The 27,182-nt window shown below is 65.0% G+C and overlaps 1 protein-coding gene across 5 annotated transcripts in view; it reads right to left on the bottom strand.

Annotated features, from left to right (window-relative positions):
- The window catches only part of TP73 (tumor protein p73), a 61,136-nt gene that overhangs the window by 23,278 nt on the left and 10,676 nt on the right, over positions 1-27,182 (bottom strand). The window contains exons 1-3 of one of the 5 annotated variants that reach the window (XM_019461179.2): positions 26,613-26,852; positions 18,233-18,327; positions 17,784-17,904 (exon numbers count right to left, since the gene is read on the bottom strand). In XM_019461179.2, the coding sequence (XP_019316724.2) occupies positions 17,784-17,904; positions 18,233-18,327; positions 26,613-26,744 (348 nt within the window). In that variant the 5' untranslated portion in view covers positions 26,745-26,852. Of the gene's footprint in view, positions 1-10,227; positions 10,467-17,783; positions 17,905-18,232; positions 18,328-22,649; positions 22,798-23,350; positions 23,445-26,612; positions 26,853-27,182 lie in introns of those variants that run through there. The other 4 variants (XM_019461180.2, XM_019461181.2, XM_019461184.2 and 1 more) reach the window with 4 other exon arrangements.

Below are 27,182 nucleotides of genomic sequence, written 5' to 3' on the forward strand. Positions count from 1 at the left end.
AGGGCCCCCACGGCCCCCCCCCCCCAGAAATGAGAGACAGCCCCACGACGACAACAACGTTGTTCAGATTTTAACTTGTCCACATTCTTTACCGATCTGCGGCGGGTGCCAGGGAATTAGTCACTGAACCAAAAGAGCAAGGCTGATAGCATCATGTACCCAGCAGCCACAAGGGGCAGGGCCCGCGTGCGGGAGCCCTCGTGAGCGGGAAGGGAGCGCTCTGCACACCGGGCGGGCGCCTCAGACAGGCTCCCTCTGTCTGCCCACGAGCCAGCCGGTGGCCTGTGCGCACCCTCCTCCCTCCCGCCCCGTGACTCCGTGGCATTTTGTGGTCCAGCTTCCTGAGGAGCGCCCCTCCCCCCTAGGAGAGTGTCGGGCCCTTGTGCGGGGCCAGGGCCATCCCTGCTACCCTTCCTCTGAGTCCTGCTTCCCCAGGGACACCTGCGCCCACACCCCCAGGAAATGGCAGAGGGCAGAGGTTTCTGTCCCGTTTGCTTTGTGCCGTTTCCGCTTTGCTGCAGGGAACCCCGCTGCTTAGGAAGTGGGGCGGCTTTTGCATGCCTCCCGAAAGGTCCTTCCTTCCTTCCCTTTGCATTCCTTCCCAGTCGGATGGGGTGCACTGCACCCTGGGGACCAGCCCCACCCGACCTCGCTGTCCAAACCGGGCCCAGCACAGCCACAGAGAAGCCTGGGGTGCCCTTCGTCCAGACCGGAGGCCCCTGGCAGCGGGAGGAACCTCGGGCAAAACCAGGACTTTTTTGGTTTGTTTGCTTTCAAGCAGAACTCCCAAGAGAGCGGGCTGATTAGGACATGCCCAGCCCGGGGCGGCCCGCATGTGCCTACATGTGCGTGCAGGGCTCCTGGGCCCGACCCAAGCAGGGCTGCGGGCGGGCGGGCGGCTTCCCCTCCAGGTCCCGCGGAGGATGCACCGGGCCCGGGCTCCGGGAGGGGCTGGGGCCGGGGGAGTACATCTCCCCCCAGATCCTCAGGGAGACCTGCTGGACCCTGGCGGATGGCCTGGGGGCTCCTCCCACCAGGGCCAGACAGGCCCCCCAACAGTCTCTGTCCATTTGCTCCACAAACATGTTTTCTGGTGCTCTCTGCCGACTTGGAGGGGACAGCGGGCAGGGGCAGAGAGGGTGGACGTGCCCTCAGGGTGCAGGCAGTTCTGGCCAGTGCACCAGGGAATCCATCCCACAGCCTCTGCAGGGGGCCAGGCTGGCTCCCAGGGTCGGCACCTCTGGGGCCAGAAACACAGGCAAGGGCACACATAGGCCTCGGGGCCACATGCCCGAGTGTGCTCACACGCAGGGCCCAGAACACGTGCTGGGAAGGGGCAAGGGGCTTAGACCTCAGGCTGCGGCCTCCAGCAGAGGGAGGAGGCTGCCCGATGGGAGGCCCCACCCCCGGTGTGGAGGTCCTGAACTGTGTCTGTGTCTGGCCCTCTTCTGGGAAAGGAGCTGGTCTCTGGCAGGGACAGCGAGTGGAGTCCCAGGGAAAGGGGGTCCTGCCCCAGGAGCAGTAGGGAGAGGACAGAAGGAACCGCCCTGGGGTGGGGGTGTCCCAGCTTCCAGCCCGCCCTGCCCTGCATCCCCAGCCTCGGGGCCTCCCCTGCTCTGCAGACCGCGGGGGGCTGTCACAGCACAGAGCAGCAGCAGCAGAGCTTAGCACGGGGCTGGGGGCGGGAGGGGGGGTGCATCAAGCTGGGGATGGCTGCACTGTCCTCACACAGGGGGGACACTCACTTTGGCCAGGGTCTCAGGTTTCAGCCCCTGCCCCTGCCCAGGGGGTAGCGGAGAATGGGGGCTGGGTGGGGGGGTTCAGAGGCCCCGGGAGCCAGGCCCCAGTGCCCCAGGCACCCCCACAGGCAGCAGAGGGTCCGGCCTGCCCACTGGTCCTCCTCTCCCGGGAACCTGAGCTCAGCCCAGCCCTCCAGCCCCTGCCCCACAGGCTAGACCTTGCCGCCCAAGCCCCCAGCGCCGGGGGTCCCCACAGGTGGTCAGGTGGTGGTGCCTGGGCTGGTGATCCCAGAACGCAGGGCTCTCCTGGCCATCCCACTGCCCACCTAACACCCTCCAGAACAGGACTCTCTAATGTGCCCAGGTCCAGGATTAGTGCCACCCACAAGGACCGTGTCCTGGGGCAAAAGGAGAAGGACAGGAGGGACCCCTCAGGTCCAGCAGGGTACAGCAGGGCTCTGAGGTCCGCAGACCTGGGGGCCGAGGCCCCCCCCCCCAATGTGACCCAGCCGGGACTCCACCGCTCTCAGCCTCAGCTTTCTATTACAAAGTAGGGGTGAAGCCATCCATAGGACCGCTGTGGGGATCAGGAGGGTCCAGGAAGGCCATAACCTGTGACTGTACATCAGGAGGAATGACCCCTGCCCAGGAGGCCCCCCCCAGAGCCAGGGAGCCAACTGAGCTGGACACACCCCTCTCCCCTCCCCCTCCTCCGCACAAAGGCCCAACAAGGTAAGGGCTGCAGGGAAACAAGCTGGGCCACCCCCAGACCCTCCCCACTCAGAGTTCAGGGCTGAGCGCCAGGCACAGGGAGGGGGTGAGCGGGGAGGCCCCCATACCCCAGAGAGGCCACATCCCACCGTCCCGTCGCGTCCAGCCCCAGACTGGAGGCTCAGAAAACTCTGGGCTGAAGGAAACGGACCCTGGAACTCAGCACACACGTGGGCCCACAGCACCGCTCTTGCCCTGGGTGCTCTTTGGGGTCAAAGGCAGGTCCTGCCTCCGGGAGCGGCCACAACGCACGGCCGGGTTTGCACTTGGAGAAGATTCTCATTTTATGTGTTTACTGACAATCGGTAAACCATCTCAAGCGGGTTTCAGGGATGTAGATGGAAAGCAAACTGCTCTTAAAGTTTGTGTGCCGGTTGCCTCGGCCTCCCCTGCCTTCCCGGCACCCGTGGCTAGTAAGACGGGAGGGAAAGTCAGACTGGCTGTGAGCACGCGGCCCGCGACCAAGGGCAGCTGCCGCACGCAGCATCCCCCGGGTGGACCTTATTTTTCTAGTGAAAGTCGTAACAGAAAACCTTGTCAGTAAAACTTCAGACGACTCTTCTTATGTCCCCAGAGGCTCAGTTCCAGGCTGACTCACCTAGTAGAGGGGACTTGAGGGAGAGAGGAGACCTCCAGACTCGTCCCTGCACCAGGCCAAGCAGGAGCAGCGGGAGACACTGGGCTCAAACACTGATTCAAAAGATAGAGCCCCTGGGCCTCTGGCGGGGGGGGGGGGGGGGGGGGCGGCGTTGATAAAGGGTCCCCCAAGGAGCCCCCATCCCAGCCTCCTTTGTACCTCTTTTCCGTACCACAGGGCCTTTGCTCCTGCTGTCCCCCTCCTGGAACACTGTCTGTCTCCTTGCCACCTGAAAAGCCTTTCAAGGCTCACCTCCTCTTAGGAGCTTCCCTGGCTCTTTTCACCTGCCTCTGTGTTCTGGGGCTTTCTCTCCCGCTTTTCTGGGTAGTGTGACAAACACCATGACCCACACCCTTGTGGGTGCATACCTCGTGGGTGTCCATTTTCCTCTGGCTTTAACCCCGAAACACAGCTTAACCCCGAAACACTTGACCAACATAGGCTTAGGGGCACCGATACCCCACGCTGTCAAAAATGCAAGTATGACTTTTTACTACTAACCTACTGTTGACCAGAAACCTTACCGATACCATAAAGTCACGTAACACAGATTTTATAAGCCACATGGGTCATATACCATGTTCTTACTATGAAGTAAACCAGGGAAAAGAAAATTTTATTAAGAAAATCATAAGGAGGGGCGCCTGGGTGGCTCAGTCGGTTAAGCACCTGACTCTTGATTTCAGCTCGGGTCAGGATCTCACGGTCTAGTGAGTTCAGCACAGAGCCTGCTAGGGATTCTCTGTTTCCCTCTCTCTCTGGAACTTCCCCACTCACGCTGTCTCTGTCTCTGTCAAAATAAATAGATAACTTGAAAAGCTTTTTTCTTTTCAATCATAAGGAAGAGGAAATACATTTCAGTATTGCGCTGTATTTAGTAAAAAACAAAACACAGCCAACAAGACTGAGCTGTTCCAAGCTATGCTATCCAAAGCTCAGCTCTGACTGTCTATTCACGCCTCTTGAAAAACCTGCAGCAAAGAGCTTCCACAGCTGACCTGGCTAAGCTCGTCCAGCATCGTGTACCCTTGACCCTCAGGAAGTTCTTTCTGGACACTAAAGCCCACTTCCCTCGCTGCATTTCGGGCCGAGGCTGCTCTGAACCGAGAGCAGCAAGTGAAGTCAGCTGCCTGTATCTCTGCTCTGTGACCCCGGCCGGCCTCCTGGGTGTCACGCGGGGGACCCCCGAGTGTCCAGAAGGGGAGGCGAGGCTGCAGAGCCGGTCCTATCAGGGTCCTCTATCTGCCCCCTGAGGCTCCTGACCATGGGGGTGAGGACATTTCCCAAGCACTTCCGAAGAAAGCCGAGAGGTCCAAATGCAACTCGTCACAAAGTCCACCCGTGACCTTCCCAGACATGGAAGGCGGCGATGCACCTGGCCTGAGGCTTCACGGGTTCCTCTCTCCTCCCTCCTTGCCTCCTGCCCTCCCCAGCGTGCCTTGCTGGGTCCCGACGCCCCGCCCCGCCTGCCGTGTCCACCGCTCCCCACGCCCGCGGCACCGCGTGCATCCCGTGCTGCCCGAGGGCCCGGCAAACACGGCTCCCTTCACGGCCGCAGGTGAACAGTCGGGAGGAATAGTCGGCCTTTGGCAGACAGCCGCCCTGGCTTCCCTGGCCCCTTCCCCATCCCGTTGGCCAGGTTCTGCCCTCCAGCCTCCAACCTCAGAGCCACCTCCCCCAGGAAGCATCCCGGCCCGGCTGCCCCTCCGGCCAGGAGCTAGGGCTGGAGCTGAGCCCAACAGTAAGACACAGCAATGGATCCTTTCCCAGGTTGGCGGCCCCGGGGTGGGAACCATGTCACCGTCCGGCTGCGTGGCCCCCGTCTTTGTGGAAAATGGGTGAACGGTGTCGGCCGTGGCTTCCTCATGGGACCACAGTGGATCTGACTGGAGAGGTGGATACAAGGGTCTTTACCGGGCCCTCTGCCCGGATGTCCTCCCCAGACCTCCGCTCAGGAGGCTCCCCTGACTCCCCCTCGGATGTTACCTCCTGGGGTGAGGCCAGCTCGGCGCTCCCCACTCCTGGGACGCGGCACCGCCTGAGCCGGGGCACGGGGGTGCGAGCATCATTCTCTCCCGCACGGTTGGGGCAGGGTGTGCAGAGTTGGGGAGACGGGGCCTCAGCTCTGCGGCCCCTTCGCCCCTGCTGTGGGCTCCGGGGGTGGGCAGGCGGGCACCCCACGGATCTCAGAGGGCTCTGCCTTGGGGGGTTCCCTCCCACCCCCCGCAGGCTTCTGCTCTGAACCCAGCGTCCCCCGGCTCTCCGCAGAACACTGATACCAGAGGTTTCATAGGGCATGAGACTCCGAGCCCCCTGGTCTTCTCTGGCAGGCATGTCTGGGCTTGGGTGCAGCCTCACCCAGAGGTGAGTGGCTGGCATGCCGTCCGGGCTTCAGGGGGAGAGAACCCGTCCCCCTCGGAGCAAGACCTCCACCCGCGGTGTTTCCCACAGCATCTCCCGGAGTCTGAGTAAATGGGTGGAAATGCCAACAAGACCGTACTCGTGCTGGGGGAGGCGCCCTCCCCTCCTGGAAGTATGTGCGCGCCCTCCTCGCCCAATCCTATGCCAGGGCCGTGTGGAACTTTCCACACCTCGCGCTGGAGAAACGTGCCCCCAGAAGCCCGTTCCTGCAGCTGCCGAGGCGTGTGTCTGCAGGATGGCCCTGCTCGCCTCCGCCTGCAGACAGCGCTGCTGAGACAGCCGGGGCGGCGGCCTGGAGCCCGAGCCGCGCAGGGTCCCCATGCGACTCCCTGACGGCGTCTGCGGGGCCGCCGGTGAACAGGCCGGAGGCCCACGGATGCACAGACTTTACTGACCCCCAGAAAACAGCCCCTTCCAGGGTGCCCGGGGCCTGGAGCAAAGGTGGGGTGCAGCTCGTGGGGGACCCCTCGCCCCTGAGCCCCACGGGGGACAGTCAGCCTTCCCAGAGCCTGACGCTGACCCAGGTGTCTGCCCTGACTTCCTTCGCCCACGTCTCCCTTGTCCGTCTGTCTATCCGCAGGCGCTAAACAGGCCCTGCCTGCACAGCACCTCACTGAGCGGCCCCTGGTCTCCTCAGCAACAAGCACAGTGAAGGAGGCGGGACTCTGGTGGGGGGAGGGGCGGTGGTCACTTCGACGGCCAGCACCCGGGGATGGAGAAGCAGCCATCACCTCCCCAGTTCACGGCTCCGGGGCGGACAGACAGGCCAACCCCAGGCCCTCCTGCAGGCTCTGAGCCCTGACAAGCTTCCTGGCGGGTGAGGGTCTCCCGGGTGCTGGGGGAGGGCGGCACCACGCAGAGGCGGCCCATGCCCTGCGGGAGCTGGTGCTCACGTGCGGCCATGGCAGCCAGTAAACCAGCCGCGGAGTGTGTAGGGGGCTCGGGACTTCACAACAGGCTGAACACACAGCCTGTTGTTCACGGCGGTGGGGGGGGGGGGGTGTTGCTCATGAGAAGGATTAGCGAAGCCCCTCGGAAGTGAAAGATGGGCAGGGTGCAGGGAAACTTCCAGGCTGGAGATCAAAGGGCAGAGCACCTGCGGCCAGAGGAAGGGCTGATGGGAGGCGGGGGAGCGGTTCAGCCCAGGGACCCTCTGGCTCCCGAGTCAAAGGCGTGATACCAGTCGTGGGGCAGTGCAGGGCCTGGCACACTCAGAGGTCACGTCGGGGGCTCCGAATGAACGGGACGTTGGCTGTTGCAGAATAGCTCCCGCGTTTTGGCCACAAGCAAGGGAAGAAGGGATTTTCCACTAGCAGAGACCCGACTGGCCGACTGGCCACCGGCGGGGCAGCTCAGCGAGCCTGGCAAATGGGGCCATCCCTCACCTCCACTGAGGCAGGCTCCTGTATTCCCCTTCCGGAACAGTCAATCCCTGCCTGCCCGGACCCCAGCGGCCCTGAACCAGGTCGGAAAGGACACCTTGTGGCTGCTGCCCCATTCTGCAGCCCAGGCCCCTGGCCACTCCAGCCCTGTCCTCTCCCAGCCACTGGAACCCCTCCTGCCGGGTCCAGGTCCCCAGAGGCCCCGCCCCTTCCTGTCCCCCACGGCCCCCCCTCCTGGCTCCCAGGCTGCCCCTCTCTGTCTCTGCTTATCTCGGATCTGGTCATTCTCCATCCGTGCAGCCCCCTCCCATGCCAGGACCCTCCTCACTGTCATTTTCCCCGACACCTGCCCCCAGGTGCTCCAGCAGGCGCTGTGCTGTGGGGGGTGGGGGGGGTGTCTTGGCCCGCCGCCCCCTCCCCCACAGCTGATGAGTGGCTCACGAAGCAAAGCCGAGTTCACACTTTTCACCCCAAATCCCCCTCCTGCAGTATCCCATCTGAATAAACGGGGCGACTCCCTTCACCCAGCCCCCCCGGGTCCAACCTGGGTTGTGCTCGCCGTCCCCACCCCCCAGCCCACCAGCAAATCTCGTCCAGGACTCAGGTGCTCCCCGCCTCCCCTGCTCCTGCCTGGCCCTAGGTACCATCCCTCGGCAGGATCCGCCAGCGGCTTCGGGCGCCCAGCCTCGGCCCTGCCCTCCTGTGGTCTCCTCCGAGCACTGCAACAAGGGCCCCTTCTAGAAGCCTTGTGGGATCTCGTCCCTCCCTCCCTCCGTGTGCCTGGGATACAGGAGGCGCTCAGGACATAGTTCTTGACACACGGATTGGCTTTTCCTACCTGGGGCCCTTCCCGCCCAGCCGGATCCTTGCTGGACAGCGGGTGGGAAGTGCTGAGCCAGGACCGTGGGCACGGGCGTTCACACAACACACACCTGCCGGTGCCCACCAGACCGGCGGACAGCGGGAACCGGCCAGACGCTGACGACCCAGCTCCACATGACCCTGCAGGGGCGCCTGGGTGGCCAGTCGGTCGAGCGTCCGACTTCGGCTCAGGTCATGATCTCACAGTTCGTGGGTTCGAGCCTCCGTCGGGCTCTGTGCTGACGGCTCGGAGCCTGGAGCCCGTTTCAGATTCTGTCTCCCTCTCTCTCTGCCCCTCCCCTGCTCACGTTCTGTCTCTCTGTCTCTCAAGTATGCTTAACAACAAGAAAACGATAACTCTGCAGCCCAGACAGTCCTGGGCCCTGGTCAACAGACAGGCCTGCAAAGAGCCACGGGGTCTAATATTGACCCTGCTTATCTCTTGAGGCTCTAAAGTTTTTGCTAAATAGTGAAACAGCCCGAGAGGATAGTGAACGGGAGATCACAGAGATCAACATGGAAAAGTCGGCCCCAGGTGTCTGCTCCGAACGATCTCCAGTGTGGTCTCAGGTGAGAAGGGACCGTCCGTGCCCTCAGCTCCCTCCTGGGTTGGGGGTAGGTGGCCCGCCACAGTGGGAGAAGCAGCCCCCCCACCGGTGTCGGCCCAACGCCCCCAGTAAGTGGGAGCCACGAAAGGGATCGTTCAGCCTTCGATGGAGAGGGACGGTGCGGAGGCAAACCCTGAGTACAAGCCAGCAGCGAGAAAGGATGCCCCAGACCCCGAGCAGCCCCTGAGCAGACCCGGGCGCAGGGCTGACCAAAGCCGAGCATCAGGGCGCTTCCTGCTCACAGACAAGGGCGGGGCCACACGGGAGACACCCTGCGGCCCCAAAGGGCTCCCAGCGACAAGGGACGTGACAACGTGAGCTCGGGACAACCCTGTATATTGGTTTTGAGGTTTCAGGTGCTTTGGGCCAAATCTCACTTCCTCTTTCCTGAGGCTTGCAGCAGCAGGAAGTTTCTGTCTCCTGGGACAGAAACAGGAAACAGACACATTTACAAATCAGTGACCCAGCCCCTCCCCCTCCCCAGGGGAAGAGGAGGGCGACTCCACCTGCCCCGGGGCACAAACGCACCAGCCTTGCGGACAGACTTGTCCTCGTCTACACAGAACCGAGAAGGGTGTGGGCCGCAGCAGCAATGTAGATGCTCCGTCCACCGTCCAAGGGAGGACCCTGCGCCCCTCACCCCTGCGCCCCAGGGAAGATGCCACGCAGCAACCACGCTCAGCCCCACCCGACATTTGCACTGCGGGGGCCACTTCACTGGGGAGAAAAGGTCCCCACGTGCCCAGGCTTCTCCGCTGGCTGCGCAGGGACACTGGCCTCCAGGGGCCCCAGGGGCTTCTGGCTTCTGCCTTGGGTTGTGCGCGTGACAACCAGGTGCCCCGGCGGCAGGCAGATAGCTCCTCCTGGGCCACACACTGTCACTCCCCCCACCCCCGACCTTGCTGGGGACACATGTGCACAGGCACTCACACATGCTCATCCCAAACCCACAATGCACACAATACACGCACACACACGCTCTCTCGCACACAAGCACACCCGTGCACTCACGCACACCGCCCAGAACCTTCGCGTCTCCAGAGGCTGCCGCACCCCCAGGTCTCTGTGGCTCAGGCTCCTGGCCTCTGCCAGCCGCCGGGTCTCCCACAGGTCTCAGCGGCCCCCACTATACCTGCATCCCTGGCAGGAAAGACGGCCCCAGCCTCCACCTGCTCAATTAGCAGCCTGGTACCTGCCTGGCCCCCGGGGACCTGGCAAGTCTGGAAATGAGCCCGGGTCCCCAGGGCCCAGACCGCAGGGGCCCAGCAAACACTGCCACCCCTCCCCTCCCTCTGCCAGGCTGGTACCCTGCCATGAGACGGACACCTTGAGGCTGGTTTGCCACAAGTCCTTGACCTCGATCTCAGACCACACCAAGCCAGCCTAGCGAGCAGATTCCCAGGAGAGGATGCTGTTGACCTGAGAGCAGGTGCGGGCAGGACCGAGCCGCCAGCCCAAAGCCGGGAAGCAGCGGAAAGCCCCACAACTCAAGGCAACTGCCTAGCCCCGACCAGACATGACCCGCCCTCCTCTCCCTGGCTGTTGGTCCTGTCCGGCCAGTGGGCACTGGTCCCAAAACTTCTCCAGGATGGGCAGGCATCTGCCTCTCTGCCCAGGACCTGCCCCAGCCCCTCGGTGCATCCTGCCTGCCTCAGCTTACCCTGGATCGCGGCACCCAGCCAGCACCGGATGCCTGAGCAGGACACAGACGAGAGAACGCACTTCCTAAGCCCCATCACGGCAAAAGCCCCACCAAGGCTCCCCCAGGAGGATGGAGATACGGTTCCGGAGAGATGCGGCACACCTACCGTGGCAAAATGCTGCGCGGGGTCACTGACATACAGCATGGTGGGCACGCGGGGGTCCGCACACGCCGGGGAGCTGGCGTGCCGCGGGACGAGGCATGGGTCTGGGTGGCCGGGGGGCGAGGCGGAGAGTGGTGGCCGCCCGGCGGGGTGGGCCCAGGCGGAGGGACGCCGTGGCTAGGGGGGCGAAGGATGCCCCGGGACATGTGGGCTATCTGCGGGCATTTTCCTTCTCCTCATCTCCCAGTTCTGTCAACCGGCTGCGTCTAACAACAAAACCGGTGGCCCACCCCTTATTCCTCATGCCTATTCATCAAAGTCCAGGCAGGCCTCAGCTTGCCCACTGCTGTGCTGGACCGCACCATGGAGGCGCGCAGGGAGGGGCGGCACGCCGGGCCACCGGCCGGCTCCGCAATTAAGCCACAGCCGGCTCCCCCCAGGACACCGCCCCCGGGAGGCTCGGGGGCCACAGGCCTGCACCCCTGAGCGCGACGGGGCCAGCCCGGGCCCTTGAGACCCAGATTGGTGGGGCCAAGCCACCCCAGAGCCAAGACGTGGTGCTGTAGCCCTGGCATCCTGGGCGGAGCAAATCCTCCTGCCTCAGGAGCGTGTGGTCCACCGGGGCCACCCCGCAGGGCTGAACAGAGAGGAGAGGCACCCCAGGAGACTGCTCCCCCCGGTACCCGCAGGGAGCCTTGCTACAAGAGCGAGCAGCCTAGGCGCGGTCCAAAGCAGAGGATCGAGCCGGAGGACCAGAGTCCCGATGCCCCAGCCCTGCCCGGGCTGACGCTGGCCTTGTCCCCACCGGTGCCGAGCCCCTGGAAACAGGGATGTGGCCCAGGAGGGGGACCGCGTGCTGGCCTCCAGGCGCCACATAACGGTGGCCCGCCTAGCCGGGGGCTCCGAGGGGGCCGCCACTACCCCCTTTCTGGAGTCTGAACCTCCAACCCAATGTAACCATCTGTGGCTCAACGTTGCCTTTGGGGTAGAGGCCGGAGCCCTCCCTAGAAGCAGGCAGGACATCAGTTATACAGTTACATATAAATCATGTGAAACTGGACAGGCCACCCTCAAGTTTCCAAGCTCCGCCCACCCCCCAAGACCACTGAGGTGCTGGAAAGACATCCTCGAGACCCTTGTCTGCCAGCCCATTCTTGTCGCGTCCACAGCCATTCCCAGCCTCCTGGGGGGCTCAGGGCAGAGGCAGACTCCACCCAAGGCCCAGCCCAGCCCCCAGGCTCCTCCGGCAGATGGGGAGGCAGAGCCCATGGGGGGGCCCTGGGGGCTGCAGCAGAGACACTGCTCTGCAGGCTGGCCGGACTCACTCACTCACTCCCGTGGCCCGTGGCTGTCAGCTCCCAGGGCTCACAATGAGACAAGGGAGGAAAGCAGGGGGCCCAGGTTGGGAGCTCTGGCTGGAAGATGGCAAGGCCTGGGGTGGGGAGCCCGCTGCCCTTGGGGGGCCCGTTCTTCAGGGAGGGAGGCTGGAGGTGGAGGCGCCTGGTGGGCTGGGCAGGAGGACGGAATGGAGGGACACAGAGCCAGGTAGGGGAAGAAGAGGAGGGTTCAAACCCCAACCTCTCACAGCTGGTGTCCCCCGCGACCCCCCTTGAGGGCAACACCTCCAGCTGGGACTCCATGCAGGGCAGCTGGCTTGGGGGAGGTCAGCTGCCTTTTTAATCATGCTGGGTTTGTAAAAGCCCAAAGGGGAGAGGAGAGGAAAGAAGAATTTGAGGTGAGAGACCCCAGGAATGGGCACAGGTTGGCACACAGGGGACCCACGTGTGGGAACTCAATCTTCAGGTGGCCCCAAGATTCCCACTCCAGGTCTGTGCCCTGAATGCCCCCTGTCCTCAGGAGGCACCGTAGATGTGATGACAGCCCCTGTGATTAGGTTCCAAACCCAGTCAACTCTGAGCTGATCAGAAGGGAGAGTATACAGGTGGGCCAGGCCTAATCAGGCGAGCCCTTCAAAGAGGTCAGGGAGACGTCCTCGAAATGGCCTTAGGAGCACACCGCCAGGCTGTGGAGGCACCACGTGGCAGGAGATGGCAGGCAGCCCCCAGGAGCTGAGAAAAGTGGCCCTCGGAACAGCCAGCAAGGAGGCAGGGGCCCCAGTCTGACAGCCACAAGGGACTGAACTCTGCCAACAGCCAGGGGGCGGAAGGGGTCCCCGGGCCAGACAAGACTGCACGCCTGGCTGACACCCTGAGCAGGGGACCCAGGGGAGACCTGCAGGACTCCTGACCCACGGACACTATGAGGAAACACACGAGTGCTGTTTTAGGCCACCAAGTGTGTGGTGAGGGTGGGGCCGCTCGGGCCACTGGGATGGCCCGGGGAACACAGGCTGGGCCCAGGGGAAGCCAGCCACACGTAAGCCCCGGACAGCATGCTCTCCAGAGGGAGGGCATCAGGTCGGGAAGGCGTCTTCTCTCGACCCCTGACGGAAGCAGAGGCAGAGGGTCCGTGCCCCACCCAGGCCGCAGGGGCGGCACAGAGGAGGCTCTGGGCACCCGGGGCCTGAGGACCAGCACTGTCCCCCGCACCGTGAGCTGGGCCAGGCTGGGGTCCTAGAGCGACTAGGGGCAAGACACCATATGCAGACGTGCCTGACTCCAGCGTCTTTCCCGAGCAGCACCCACTTCCTGCACACGTGTCCTAAGTCTTGGCCACCCAGGGGGCGGGGACAGGGCACTGGGGGACTCTGTCCTCAGAACTGGGCCCCCTCCTCGCTTGGTCCTCAGTTGCTTCCTCCGGGTGGCCTCCCAGGCAGCCCCACTGGGCCTTGGCACCTGCTGTCCTGATTCTAACTCACTGGAGGTTCCACCCCACCGACCACTTCCGCAGGCTCGTGGCAGCAGAGGGGGGTGGGATATTTCTTCCCCCTCCCACGGGCGCAGGAAGGGCACCAGCGACGTGCCAGCTCAGGGCCACACTCCTCATACTCCTTCCTGAGCACCCACGGGAGGATGGCTCTGCTTACCCCACGGAGGATGCCACGGAGGATGCCACGGAGCTGGCTCCATGACCCGGCGGCTGGCTGGGACTCAGCTCCACGCACCCCAGAGGAGTCCCCCCACAGCCTGTGGAAGGAAGGGCTGCTCGGGGCTCACTACGGAGGGCAGGTGGGCTGGGGGTCCTGGAGCTGACCTCGAGCTGCAGACCCTTTGAGGAGGGGGCGTCCTTCCCCTCCGTCTGCGCACCTGCCCCCTTCTGTGGGCTAGCTCGGCTTCCTGGGAACACCTCCCGGGAGGACACGCTGGGCTGTGCCCTCCCTTCCCCACCTGGGGAGAAATGCACCCCCAGGCCAGGAAGGCCTGCCCCGGGTCACTGCTGGGGTCTCGAGCCCTGGGCATATCCGCCTGGCTGTGCAGCAGGTGGGGGTGGGGCCCCAGCATGGATCAGCCGCCCCTGCCAGCCACAGCCCTTACCCCTGTGGCCCACCTGCCCACAACAGCTGTCACCAGAGAAGAGGCGCCAGGAGAGGCGGGAAGGGGTGCAGGGGGGAGGGGACTCTGCCGGACGAGATGCTGGGAGGGGGTGGAGGGAGGCAAGCCCTCCGGCCTAGGCTGGCCACATGCCATCTCCCCCTTTCATGCATCATCGGAGCTGAGAAGTTGCCCCTCCCCCCCCCCCAGAGTCTGGTTTTCATTTTGTCCCCGGGGACACAGACTCAGAGGAGACACACAGGCCCAGCACTGTCCAGCGGGAGTCAGGATTCCCACTGCCTGCCTGGGACACCCAGAGTGCTCACAATGAAGGACTTCATCCTGTCTGCGCCCCCCCTAGACCGTGGGGGGGGCCTCCAGGGCCAGTACAGACCTCACAAGGCCGCCCCCCTCACCATGCCAGCCCACCGCCCTCCTGAGCCCCTGGGACGCCAGGGATCCGATAGGCTTTTCTCCGTTCTCCCCTTGCAGGATGCGGGAGGCCTAGCTTACAGCTCCTTGTGGCAGGGAGCAAGCCGTGTGCGGCAGGCGGACGTGGCCAGAACCCGAGGCCACCACCCAGGGCAAGGGCTTCCCCCCGCAGGGACCCCTGGGCAAGGGGCGTCGGGTCCTCCCTGGGGGGGGGGGGAACAGAGCTCTTGGACACGGGGCACTTCCCCTGCCGCCCCCACCCCACACCTAGCTGTGTCACACGCCGCCTGAGGCCCCGCACCACCCTCGACATTGCCGCCCCAGCTCTATGTACAGACAAGGAAACTGAGGCCCCGTGTGCGTCCCCTGGCAGAAAAGGGGTAGGGATGGGATGCGTCCCAGAGCTCCCCATGCCCACGGTGGCCTCCCTCTGTGTCACCTCAGCATGTGGTGTGGTGGGGACTTCGGGAGCTCACTGTCCCCCCAAGAATCTGTGCTCAGGACTCCTCCAAGGCCCGCCTGTTGGGGCCCTGTCCTCTCGACTGCCGGACCCGTGTGGCAGGAGGGAGGTCCAAGGACAAGAAGCCGTCCTTCCCGCAGGGCTGGGCGGAGCTCCTGCTGGGTCCAGGCAGGGACACTGAGGCTCAGAGTCATGGGGAACTTGAACCCGGGACAGAGTGGCTCTTCAGGCGGGCCCCCATCCACTCTGCCTGTCCCCACTGGCCACTGAAGCTCTGGGTAAGGGCATCCCGTGGGCCTGCAGTGGCCTCTCTTCTGACCGTGGAGGGGATGCCGCTCAGGAACCGGCCCGTCCCGCGGGAAGAAGGCCCCAGACGGTGGAAAGCGCCACCCTGGAGGAACAATGTCCCCACTCAAGGACTGCACCCATCTAGGCTCTGCCTTGTTGCCGGACCAGCCCCATGACTGAGGCCGCCTGCCCAGGAGCGGTGGGGGGCACTGTGCGCGTGAGCCTTTACACCCGCCTCATGCTGAGTCACAACTGCAGCGCTGGCCAGCCGGGGTCACTGGTTCCAAGGCCCGGCCTGGGAAGCCTCTTGTCTAAGGTCACCAGGCTGGGGCTACCCCGCCTCCCCCTGAGCGGCTGGGTGGGGAGAGAGCCGCGCCCTCCTGGTCCCCAGGCTGGACTCAACACCGCCGCTGTGGAGCGTCCTCCGGGGGCTCCCTCCTGCACCTGCTCCAGGGCCCTGGCCACACGGGGCGGGGAGCGGGGGGGCCCTTCGGCGAGGCGGCCAGGCAGCCGGCTCTGCCCTGGCTGCCGGGCTGCCTCCGTCTGTGCATCCGGCTGCGTCGGCCACGAGAGGGTGAAGGGGGGCTAAGGCAAGCTCTCTGCATGGCGCCCGCCCCAGACCAGTCGCTGTTCCCACTGGTCCAGGCAGGGCTCAGGACGAGGCCGAGGCTGACCAGGCGGTCAGGGAGTCCCAGCCTTTTACTAAGAGGTGTGTCCCTCCCTGGCTGGTTCAGGCCTCTTGCCCTTTGCAGGGTTGGGAGGCCACTCTCTCTCTCCCCCGCGGCTGGTGGGAGGCATGTGCCCTCCATTCCCAGCCCAGACGTGCTCAGTACCTGGCATGCTCCCGGGGGGACTGGGGGAGCACGCCCCACCCCTCAGGAACCCAGAGCTGCTGCCTCTGCCCGTTGGGGAGCAGACCCCACCCCTACCCCCGCTCCTGATGCTGCTGGGGTCTCCAGGCTCCTCTGCCCTCGAGGGCAAGGCTGGGCCACTTCCCAAACTCAGGAGACAGAACCCTTAGGACACTCTTCAAGGGTCCTCTGTCCCTAGAGCCCCTGCCCCTCCACACAGTGGACATAGCCAGCGCCGGCAGTCAGCTTTTTTTATTGTGACAGAAGTGCCTGATGTTCTGCTTTTGATCTCGAGGTGGCCACTCAGCAGACGGCCACCTGGAATAAACGTGCGGCCGGCCGCCCAGCTCAAGGAAGGGCCAGGCCACCCCTGCGACGCAGCTCCCCTTTGAGAAAGCCCTGAGTGATCTAGAAACTGACCATCGGGTGACCCTGCTTTCCCCTTCCTGAGCTTTAAATCTGCTTTTGTATTTTAAATTCACCAGTAAAGAGTGAGCCCATGAAACCCAGGCCCGCACCCCCACCCCCATAAAGGCAGAACCTCCAGTCTGCACTGTCTCTTTCTCTCTCTACCTGCCACCTGGCTGCGTGGCCCGGGCCCACCTCGAACCCTCCAGCCCTGAGAGCAATGACACGGGTCCTGCTGTTGTCAAACAAAGAAGGGCCGGTCTAGCCGCAGCACCGGCTCGTGGGGAGATGCCTGTGGGCCTCCCCCAGGTGAGTGCCCCAGACGCAGCCAGCCGACGGCAGCCCTACTGAGATGCTGGGGAGGACACTGAGGTCCAGGAGGGGGTCCTGGGAGGCGAGGGGTCAGGACCCTTGGCCCTTGGGGAGCAGCTGGTAGAACAGGGAAGGTTCTGGGGGGACAGGACAGAGCTTGCACTTTTGCGTCCTGGTCCAGGATGACTCTGCCCCAGCCCATCGAGGCCCACCCTTTGCCAGCACCTGCCTCGGTTTCCCCGCCTGTAAAATGGGAACAAACAGGTGTGGAAGGCAGGCGGGCTGCCTTCACTGTGATGGCGTCCCCGAGCAGGAGGCCAGGCCGGACAGTCAGCTTTCTCAGATCCAGCGTGAAAGGTTCCTCAGGGGAACGGATGTCACGGGGGCCCCCTGCCTGCCGTACCCCGACCCCCCGGCTGCAACGGCCCAAGTTGCATGTGGGCCAGCCCAGTGGCTTCGACGGACACGACAGAGGACACAGGGGACCCTCCTGCCCCCTGTCCCCACCCCAGCCTCGCCGTGGCTCGTTCACACGCTCACTGGAGCCCACACGGCCCTCGCTGTCTGCCGGATGCTCAAGGTGCCTCAGACGGGTGTGTGTTGGGGTGAGGGGCTCCAACTTCTGGACAGGGGCTTTAGGGCATGGGGGCCAGGCCCTCCTGGCCTCTAGAGCTCCCAGCACCGCCTCCTTCCTGGGCCCAGTTTCTCAGCCTGGTGCTGGTGCCCTGAGACAGACACTTGGCCACAGAGAGGCCAGGGACCAGCGCCGCTGCCGTCCGGGGGTATGTAGCAACCTGGGGAGGGCTGGCAACCACCAGGCATGTGGTGGGGACAGCAGGCGTCACTAGATCTCCCCGGGGGCCAGGGGTCCTCACACCCCCTTCTAGCATTCTGCAACCTCCTTCTGGCGCACCAGTGCCTTGCAGCGGGTGGCCAGAGAAAGAAGCAGGGACGTGGCCGCCACCCAGTTAGCACAGCCCTGCCTTCTTGCCAAGAGGAACGCGAGAGCGGTAGGACCCGAGACACCGCAGCAGGGTGTCCGGGCCTCGGTGGCAGAGCGGGGGTGGAGGTGCTGCTGGAGCCTGGCACCATCATGGAGAGAGCAGGGCAGGAGACGCAGAGGCTGTTGCAACACCTAAATCCAGCCATTCCTACGCCTGGATCCAGCCATGCCTGAATCCATTCCTGCCCGTGGATTAACAGTCTCATGAGCTGATACGTTTTCTATTTTGACACTGAAATGTCCTCACAAGCCTACCGAGGAAGCTGTACTCCTGAGCACCAGTGTCCCGGTTCTGCAAGCTCCCCAGACAGAACAGTCCATACTTACCGACCCCGTCCTGAGACCCCCCCCCCGCAGACAGCCTCCCCACTCACCATGACGGGCGTGGTCATGTCCTGCAAGTGCAAGACATCCATGCTGGCCCCTGAGCCGCTCACCACCGCGTTATTTCCCTGGCTTGGCTGGGGAAGGTCAAAGTAGGTGCTGTCTGGTTCCCTGGGAAGAGGGGAACAGAGCCGTCAGCCCCGGGGCACCCAGGCCCCGAGCTCGTGGGCTAGGCCTACACCTGTCCTGCCCGCAGGAGCCCTTCACCCCATCGCCTGTCTCCTCCGCTCCCCCTCCCTCCTCTGCCGGCCTCGCCAGGGCTAGTGTCTGTGCCCGGGGTGCGTGGCCACACGTGAGCTCTGTCCCCTGGACCCCTCCTGGCCCAGGAGTGCTGGCTGGAGGAAAGAGCCCAGACTTTGGATGCCGCACCCCCAGGAGAAAGCCCCCCGAGCCTCGCCCTGCCCGAGTCCGGCCCTGGGCGGCTGGAGGAGGTACTCACAGGGATCTCCACAGGTGCTCGAACGTGGCCCCCTCATCGGCGGCGGCGGTGGGCTGGGACATCTTCCCCGCACCCGGCCCGGAGGGCAGCTGGCTCTGCGAGGAGGGAAGGACAGTGGGTGCTTGGGAAGGCCGGCCCCCGCCCTCCTTCAGCATCCGTGGGGTCTGGGCAGGGCCCGTGACACCGATGCAGACGCCGCTGAAGGCAGGGCACCCCTTCGCACCCCCCCGTCCGTCCTCCGCTTTCCGGGCCTGGGTCCGGCCTTGCAGACGGGCGGGCCTGACTCCAGACCCAGGTTGGGGGGGCGGGCGGTGCCTGGCACGGCAGGGGCTTCTCAGAGCTGCCACCTACGGGGTGGGGGTGACCACGGCACCCTCTCGGGAGGCTGCCGCAGGGCCCCGTGGGAGCTGGGGAACACACAGGTGCTGCATACAGTGGGCTGTGCCTGGACCGCAATAAGGCCCCGACGGGTGTGGTCACCATTGCTCTGAGCTGTGTCTCCGGGTTTGGCCTTCGGGGCTCAAGCCGGGTTTGGGGGATCCCGATGCCCCGGGACACAAGGACGGCTCAGATCCCAGGCCACTCCCTCTCGGGAAGGGCATGTGCCGGGCACGCCCAGAGGCTGGAGCAGAGCCCCGGGCTTGAGTCCTGCTATGCCCCGAGGCTGCAGCACGTTGAGACAGCCGTCCGCCTCTGAGACAGGGTCCTCCCCCCCCCCCCCCCGCCCCCGCCTGGACACAAAAGCAACTCGGACCCCAGGAGGCAGCCCAAAGCCATGGCTGTGAAGCTGTCACAGCGGCAGGACCACCGCATGGTGCTCTCCCGTCACAGGAGATGCCCGGCCACACCGGCCTTTGTCCCCAGAGCTTCCTCTCCTGAGAGCATCCACACCCAGCCCCCACCCCGCCATGGCCTTGCCCAGGCCCGGCACAGCTGGGGCCCCTGTCCCCCGTCCCCCTGCGGTGAGGGGCAGGGACACCAAAGCCCACCCTGCCCGCTGCCCCACCCGGGCCAAGGTGGTGCCTCCCCGGGCCTGCCTCCGGGTCCTTGGCAGAGGGCCGTGAGAATCAGCCTGGCCACCGTCTGCCTGGCAGTGACCAAGCGGGCAGGCCCAGACCTGCCCAGAGCCTTTGGGGGAGGGAGGGCACACCCGCAATCTGTCACCATGTCCCCAGGTAGGCGGGCGCTGGTGGAGGTCTGTGGCCCTCTCCCGGGGCCGCCACGTGCCGGGCCGCTGGTCTCTGGAGCATTTGCACGAGCCAGCGGGGCCACCTCGGGGGCCGGGCCCTGGCGAAAGGAGGCCCCGGGCGAAGGCCAAACAGGATGGCCCGCGGCAGGCAGCTTAGAAAGCACGGGCTCCAAACCAACTCTCCCACGGGCTCAGAGAAATTCAGTGACCTGCTGAGGTGATACAGCACAGCCCTACGCACGAGGACGACGGAGCGGTCCCCTCAGAGTTCAAGATTAAGTTAGTCACCCCCGACGGCATGCACGCCTCCGGCACACGCTCTCCCCACAAGGGGTCTAGCAAGGCTGGGGAGTGCTGACTTGCATGCCTCCTATTCTGGGGAGGTCACTCCCACCCTGAGCTGAGCTGCCCAAAGCCCAGCGGAGGTGAGGTCGGGATGGGGCGGGTTTGGTAGGAGGCAGAACAGCGCCAGCTGCCTGGCTGCGGAGCCGGCCGCCCAGCCGAGGCCGGGCAGAAACCCGCCTCACCCACTCGCCACGGGGAGCGGGGACCGGCCGGAGCGGCCTCTCGGTGTGGGTAGTATGTGCCGACACGAGGCTCGACTCACCCACTCTGGTGGGTCCCACTCTGTTCGTTTTGCAGATGGACCGTCCAAGCCCAGAGATGGAAACCACTGGCTGACGGCACCCAGCAAACGGTCAGGAAGACCCTGCAGGCCCCCGTTCACGGCCGCACGGACCCCAGGAGCCAAAAGATGCCAGCGGCTCAAGTGTGCAGGACAGATGAATGGATAGACACGGTCCATCCACACAGCGGGGTATTACTCCGCACAAGGAAGCGTGGACACCCGCCGCAGCGGCCACGAGCCACGAGAACGTCGTGTTGAGTGAGAGAGGCCGACGCCAAGAACCACGCGTCGTGGGACTCCGCCCACCGCGTGTCCATGGCAGACAGACGCACAGACTGAGCCTCTTCCAAGGGGCTCCCGCGGAGGGGCTCAGAACCCTGCATCCCGGGGTTCACCACGCCTCTGAGACGGACCCTCGCGGGGAAAGCATCCCCCAGTCCCGAAGGCCCTTCAGCGTCCGCCCCGAGGACGGCCATTGGCCTCCACCGGTGAATTCTGCTCAGGTGTTTCACCGGCAAAAGGAAGGTCCGGAAGCCTGCCCTGCCCTGCTCAGCGGACGCGTGGGGCTGGAGCCAGGAAGCCACGGTGCTCCGCGATTTCCAATCTCCCTGGGAAACTCCCCAGAGCTGGTGGCCCTGACCCCAGGCCCCCCCTGGACCATGAGCCCACGGAGCTGCAGACGGGTCCCTGTCGGCGCCGGGGCGCCTGCCAGGGTGTGAGGATATGGTGATGTCGGGCGAGGATCGGGGCTGCAGACACGCAGGCCCCTCCCCGGGCGTCCTCCCAGGACCCCGTGGGCCCCGCTCCTCTCTCCACGGGACAGGGGCAGGGGCAGGGGCACGGTCTTCCCTATCCCCACGGCAGCATTTCGGCCACGGACAGCAGAGGTGAGAGAAAGAAATCGACTCTGAAACCTCTCCCTGCAAAGGGTCCCCGGTGACCCCCGAAGGCCCGCGCCTTAAATTTGGGACCACGTTCACCATGGAAACGTGGCTCTCGGACCTAATGGAAATTGCTTTCGCAAACGCTGCAAATCATCTTAAAAACCACATGTGTACGGGGGGGTGTGAGAAACGCTCTCGGGCAGTAACGGAGTCGTAAAGTGTCGACGCAGCGTCTCGCACGGAGCCAGCCGCCCTGGACGGAAATGCCCGCGCCCTCGAGGATCCAGGGGCCACGCGGGTGGATCCAGGTTTTGGGTGCAGGGCGTGCGGGGTGGGCCCTCGACCCCAGCTCACTCGAGCGGGGGCGCCACCCTCCCCGCTTTCAGCCTCTCGATGTGACTCACGGGTTTTCTCACCAGGGAGACCTGGCATCTACTGATATTTTCATTTTTAGTCACTTCTGGGAGTGGGGGCAGGGGTGCTTCCCAACACCCTACAGAACACGCAGCCCCTCACAGCGGAGAACCCACAGGCCCGGAGGTCAGTGCGCAGGGGAGACACGGCCACACCACTGCTTCTAGGTGCTTCTGGCCACGCCCTGGACAGGGCCTCTGGGCGTTCACATCACCTGTCACACCCAGTCCCCACGCATCCCCTCCCTGCCTGGCACCCTGTCCCCTCTCTGTCCCTACCTGTCCCCACATGTCCCCTCCTTGCCCCCACCCTGTCCCCATATGTCTCCCCTGCTCCCTGCCATGTTCCTGTGTCCCCTGCCCCCTTGCCTCCGTGCTTTGTCCCCTCATGTCCTCTCACTATACCTCACTCTGTCCCCACATGTCCCCTCCACGGCCCCCACCCCGTCCCCACGTGGCCCCTCTGTGACCCCACCCCATCTCCACATGTCCCCTCCACGGCCCCACCCCGTCCCCACGTGGCCCCTCTGTGACCCCACCCCGTCTCCACGGGTCCCCTCCACGGCCCCCACCCCATCCCCACATGTCTCCTCCACGGCCCCCCCCCGTCCCCACGGATCCCCTCTATGGCCCCCACCCTATCTGCATGTGGCCCATCTATGACCCCATCCTGTCCCCACGTGGCCCCCACCCCACCTGTATCCTCCCAGGCCAGGCCAGACCCCAGCCTCCTTAGGAAGCATCTGTCCTCCCTGACTCCTAGCCAGGATGCCCCTCATTCTGCCCCGTCACTGGCAGGTGGGGAGCACCCCTCGGCCGTGTGGCCACAGGACAGCCTTGCTAGCCAGGGAGGGTTGCTTGCCTGTCCCTGCTGCCTGCCCCGGGCTCCAACGCCACATCTGAAAAACTGGGGCCCCTGCGAGGCCCCCGCAAACAGAGGCACCCCACGCGTGGGAACGGCAGTCCCAGACGCCTATAGAGCCCCGAGACAGGGCCGACGCGGGGCTCGCACCCCCCACCCCCAGCCATCTGGGTGCCCACACACCAGGAGGGGCAACTTCCTTCAGTTCTAAGAAACGAGGCCCAAGAGCTCCATCCTGACCCCCACTCACAAACACTCGGATCCTCCGCTCTGTCACAACGGCTGTGACGAGGCCCCTTCCCCCACCAGTAAACACTGACGCAGCAGACTGACCATCGCAGGAGGGGACCCGGGCCATCCTGGGCTGGACCCCTTCTAGTCACCCCTGTGGCCCCAATTCAAGGGCACTGAGAACGTTCTGGCACCCGGAAGTCCCCCTACCTGGGTGGAGGGCTCAGGCAGCTGTCAGGGGAGGACGGAGCGGGCAGGCCACCCCTCTGGGAAATGGCGCCCTTCCCTGGGTGGCGGCCCCGCTGAATTCCAGCAGGACGCTCGGGGCATTCAGGGCGCTTGGGGCCGAGAGGCCTCTGTCGCTCCTGCCGCCCACTGCAACAGGGGTGGCCCTGGCCTCGTGGGGGGCGGCCTGGCTGGAGGACCCGGCTGGAGTGCCTCCCTCCTCAGGGAGCCGGGGGCAGTGGCAGCAGCCACCTTCGCCCCCCTCCCCTGCCTGTGGCCCGGGCCACGTGGCCACAGGAGAGCTGGGCTGACCTTGCCACGCAGGGTAGGATAGGCTGGGTCAGGACAGGGCCGGCCAGATCCTCACCCCGGAGAGACGGGGTCCCGCGGGGCCCAGGGAGGGGGGCATGACTAGGGGCCTCATGTCCCCCGGAGACCACTCCCTGCCGCCCCTCTGCCCACGCTGGGGGGAGACCAAGCCCTGGGAAGGAGGGACAAATTTAGCTTCCCCACCCTGGGCCAGGGTGCACTTGTGAAATATGAAAACAGCTGGAGGTACCCGATTAAGCTGCCCTCTCTCCCTCCTGGGCTGGGGCCCACTCGAAGGGGGTGGGGGGAGACTCTGGAGCCACCCCAGGAGCCCCCCCCTGCCCGGCCCTGCCCCTTCTCATCTGCCAGCCTCTTACCCCGGCCACCGGCCTCCGTCGTGGCCCACGGCCTCCTTCCCCCGGCACCTGGGCCCACCCGGAGAACTGTGAGTCAGGTGGCCAGGAGTTTTGCTTTGAGTCTAGGCTTGGCTTTGCACCCACGTAAGACAGGGCCTCTGACCACGTGGGCTTTGTGCACTTCTAGAAGGAAACAATGGTAACACAAGCTTCCTGGGGCTGAGTTCAGGCCTCGGCTGGGAGAAGGGCTCGGCTGATCGGCGATGCCCCAGCAGCCCCGTGGGAAAGGGCTGTCGCAGACCAGCTCCTGGAACAGGAACTAAACCGGAAACACCCAAGCCTCACGAACCAGCACGGCATCCCCGAGGGGGGGGCTGAGACCAGCAGATCTGCGGCTCATTTTACTATCAATGTGGGAACACACACAGAGAGGCGAGGGCACCCGTCCAAGGGCACACAGCTAGTTGGGGACGAGAGCCCTACCCAGAAGTCTGGCTCCAGCAACCTTGCTCATGACCCCTGCCCTCAACCTGGCCCGACCCTCCTCAGCCTGCAACCCCACCTGCACACCAAGCATCCTGCCTGGAAAGCCCCTTGCCCAGCCCTTTCTTTGCCCGCCACCCCGAAGCCCCCACCCGCGGCGAGGGCCCCCCTGCCCTCTGTAGATCTGCCGGAGTCCTTCCCCCCAACACCTGCAGGTCCTGCCGAGGCACACGGCTCCTGTCCCGTCGTTTCCTGCTCTGCAGCTCGGCACTGCCCCACACCCCTGCTCCGTCTCCCGCTCCGTCCACGCCCGGCCAGCCCACCTCTGCTGTTTGGCAGCTGTGTGACCCTGGACAGGTGTATTGCCCATTCTGAGCCGCTGTTTCCTGCAGTGTGTGGGAAGAAGCCTGCAGGGTGATCCAGACACACCGGGAGCTCGAGAAACAGCCGCGGGTTGCAGTCGGCCAGGGGTCGCTCAGAGCAGGCGACAGTGGAGGCATAAGCCAGGCCTTGGCCCAGGGGTAGCAACGGTCACTGGCCCGTCCCCGACTCGTTAGCAGAACCCCCGCCCCGCATCCTGGTCTCTCCAGGAACGAGGCGCCTGCAGGCTGAGACAGACCCGTGTCCCATCACAGGAGGAAGCTTTGGAATGCCCCAGCGGCTTGGACGGGCCCCCTGCTTCCTCCTCTAGATGTCAGCTCTCCCAGGGCTCGGTCACTGCTGCATCCCCAGAGCCCGGGAGCGTTCGCTCGGCACACTGAGGTGGCAGCTGCTCCCTGTCTGCACAGGTGACCGGCAGAGTCCCTGGCTCTCTGGAAGAGCCTCCACCTAGGGGACCGCCAGGAGGGGGTGGCCGTGGAGCCCAGTGCCAGTGACCAGACACTGCCTCTCACCCACGGGGCTGCCAGGCACCCCTGACCTCTCTGTCTCCTCCAACCCTCCCCTCCCAGGCCCTGTTTCTACCCCGAGGGGTCACACTTCCACAGGCCAGCGTGGCATCATTGGAGGCGCCTGCTCTGTCCTCTGGAATCTCCTCTTCCCCAGACAAGCCCGTGAGCTCCTTCAACCGTGCTCTGGATGGTTGTTCCCAAACCATCATCCCTCCCAGCCACCCTCCTCTAGACACCTCTACTTTCCTAGAGGGAGATGCCCCTCAGGTGTGTCCCCCAACCCCCATGCAGACCCTCCGGCGCTCTGGACGCCTGCTCTGGGCCTGGAAACGCACTAACTGCCTGGGGTTCCCCCCCCCAAAGTCACTGACACCAGCTGCTTTGCCGACACTCAGTCCGACTCCCACAGTATGTTCCTCCCTGCTCTGAGGTCCCCTGCACATCCCACGTGACTTCCCCCAAGCCGGCCAGCCATCCCTCACTCGCTCCAGAAACATCCATCAGCGTTCCACAGAGCTGTCTCTGCCCCACGGGCTCCGCCCTGCCCCGCACGCCCTCAGCCTGGGGGTTATCTTTCTGACGACGATGCCCAGTGTCTACTGTGTACTTTCTCCGTCCCAGCTCCAGCCTGGGTGTTCTGTATTTATTGACCTCAATCACCCAGGAGCAAGGAAAGCAGGCTGCACCCCTACTCTCCAGATGCTCTCACAGAAGCACAGAGAGGGTAGGTCACCTGCCCTGGGCCACACAGCTGGGAAGCGCAGACCGGGTCCGAGCCCACTCTCGTCCCCACCAGGCAGCCCTGCTCTCCAGGAGGTCCCCTCTATTGGGGGACAGACAAATAAACCAGCTTTTACCCCCTAGTGTAAAGGGCGCCGCGAAGGGGTGTGGATCACGGCCAGCGTCAGCACAAGGGTGCGCGAAGGCCCAGATGACCGTTGTCATTTGCAGGTCTCCCAAGCTGACACTGAACTTGGGCGCCCGGGGAGAACGGGCACCGACAGGGTGGAGCTCGGCCAAGGACAGGCCCTGGCAGCCTTTAGGTCAGGGACAGCAGGAATAGCAGGGTGGGCCGGAAAAGGGACGGGGCCCTCTGGAGGCCACACAAAGGGCCCTGAGCCTGTGGACTACGGGGAGCAAGATTCAGGGCCCAGCTCTAGCGGGGACGCAGCGGGACGTTCGAGGAGAAGGTCATCCTGGCAGGCACACGTGGGCCCGGCGAGCCCAGAGGCAGGCGGTCGGCGAGGCAGGCCTTGGCGGGGTCCAGACCAGCTGGGAGCGCATGGCATAACGGACCGTGCCGACAGAGGGGCAGGGGGATGAGGACATGTGTCCCGCCTCCCCTTCCAAGCCCGTTCACGCCGGTTCACGCGCTGCAACCAGCTACAGGTTCAGTGCCTTCAGCCTGCACGTGTGGGGCCTCTGTTTTCTGGCCTGTGCAGCGGGGATGGCCACACCTATCGACCACGACTGAGCCACACAAGAAGCTAAGGAGGGTGATGCCTGGCCTGGGCAGGCCGTGCCTCCTTGGCAGGAAGTGGAGAGAGAGAGAGTTCCCAGCAGGCCAAGGGGAGGAGGCAGCCGGAAGGAAGCTGCTTCTGCCCCCACCCAGCCTGCCCCCCCACCCCCACCTGGGGCCCTTTGGGTCACTCAGGGCCCCCCAGGGGCAGAGGGCTCTGCAAAGTGCCACCAGAAGGGGCTGGTCTTCCTTGCCCATCAGGGGAACCACGGACACGGCCTCCCTGTCTGCCCTCTGTGCCCCCAGGGCACCCCACTCCTGGGTGCCAGGTGGAAGGCAGCGGGGAGGGGGCTCTGTCCCCCCCAGCAGGTGGCTGCTGTGTGGCCGGGAGGCCAGGACAGGACCCCACGCTCAGGCCTGAGAGAGGCAGCCAGGCTGAGCCCAAGCCTACCTTGGCGGAGCCTGGGCCCCGAGGGTGGGTCGGGGTCGGTGTGGAGGCGGAGGCGGCTGGGAGGCCCAAAGCAGCTCGTGGCTGGGCAGGCAGGCGGTGGAGGCAGCGTCCCGGTCGCCTAGGCAATGACATTGGAACCAAGGAAGCAGCGTGGCCGGCCCGGAGCCTGGGGCCGCCGGGGCGGAGCGTGGCTGGGAGCCCTGGGGCTGGCGGGCAGCACCATGCCCTCCGCACGGCGACCTGGGGACAGGCCCCTGGCCGCAGGAAGCAGAGCTGGAAGCTGGGCTCGGAGTGGGGCTGTGTCAGCCACACCCGCACGTCCCCCTGTAGTCCTCATCAGAGAAATTCCCACACGCACACAGAAACAGAGAGCACAGTGCAACCAGCCCGTGAACCTACCCCCGGCCTCCGCGGCAGGCTGCCCTCCAGCTACAGCGAGTTCCATACACATGACATTCCACCCGCGACGTGTCAGTGGGTGATTCTAAGCAGCGGACCCACCTTTTCAACGTTAGGTCCAACCAGGAAGTTGATATTCACCTGTCTTGTGCTGCCGGTACGTGTGGGAGC

This window comes from Panthera pardus, unplaced genomic scaffold (genome assembly GCF_024362965.1).
Source record: "Panthera pardus isolate Hobbes unplaced genomic scaffold, ASM2436296v1 HiC_scaffold_11, whole genome shotgun sequence".
Taxonomy (NCBI): Eukaryota; Metazoa; Chordata; class Mammalia; order Carnivora; family Felidae; genus Panthera; species Panthera pardus.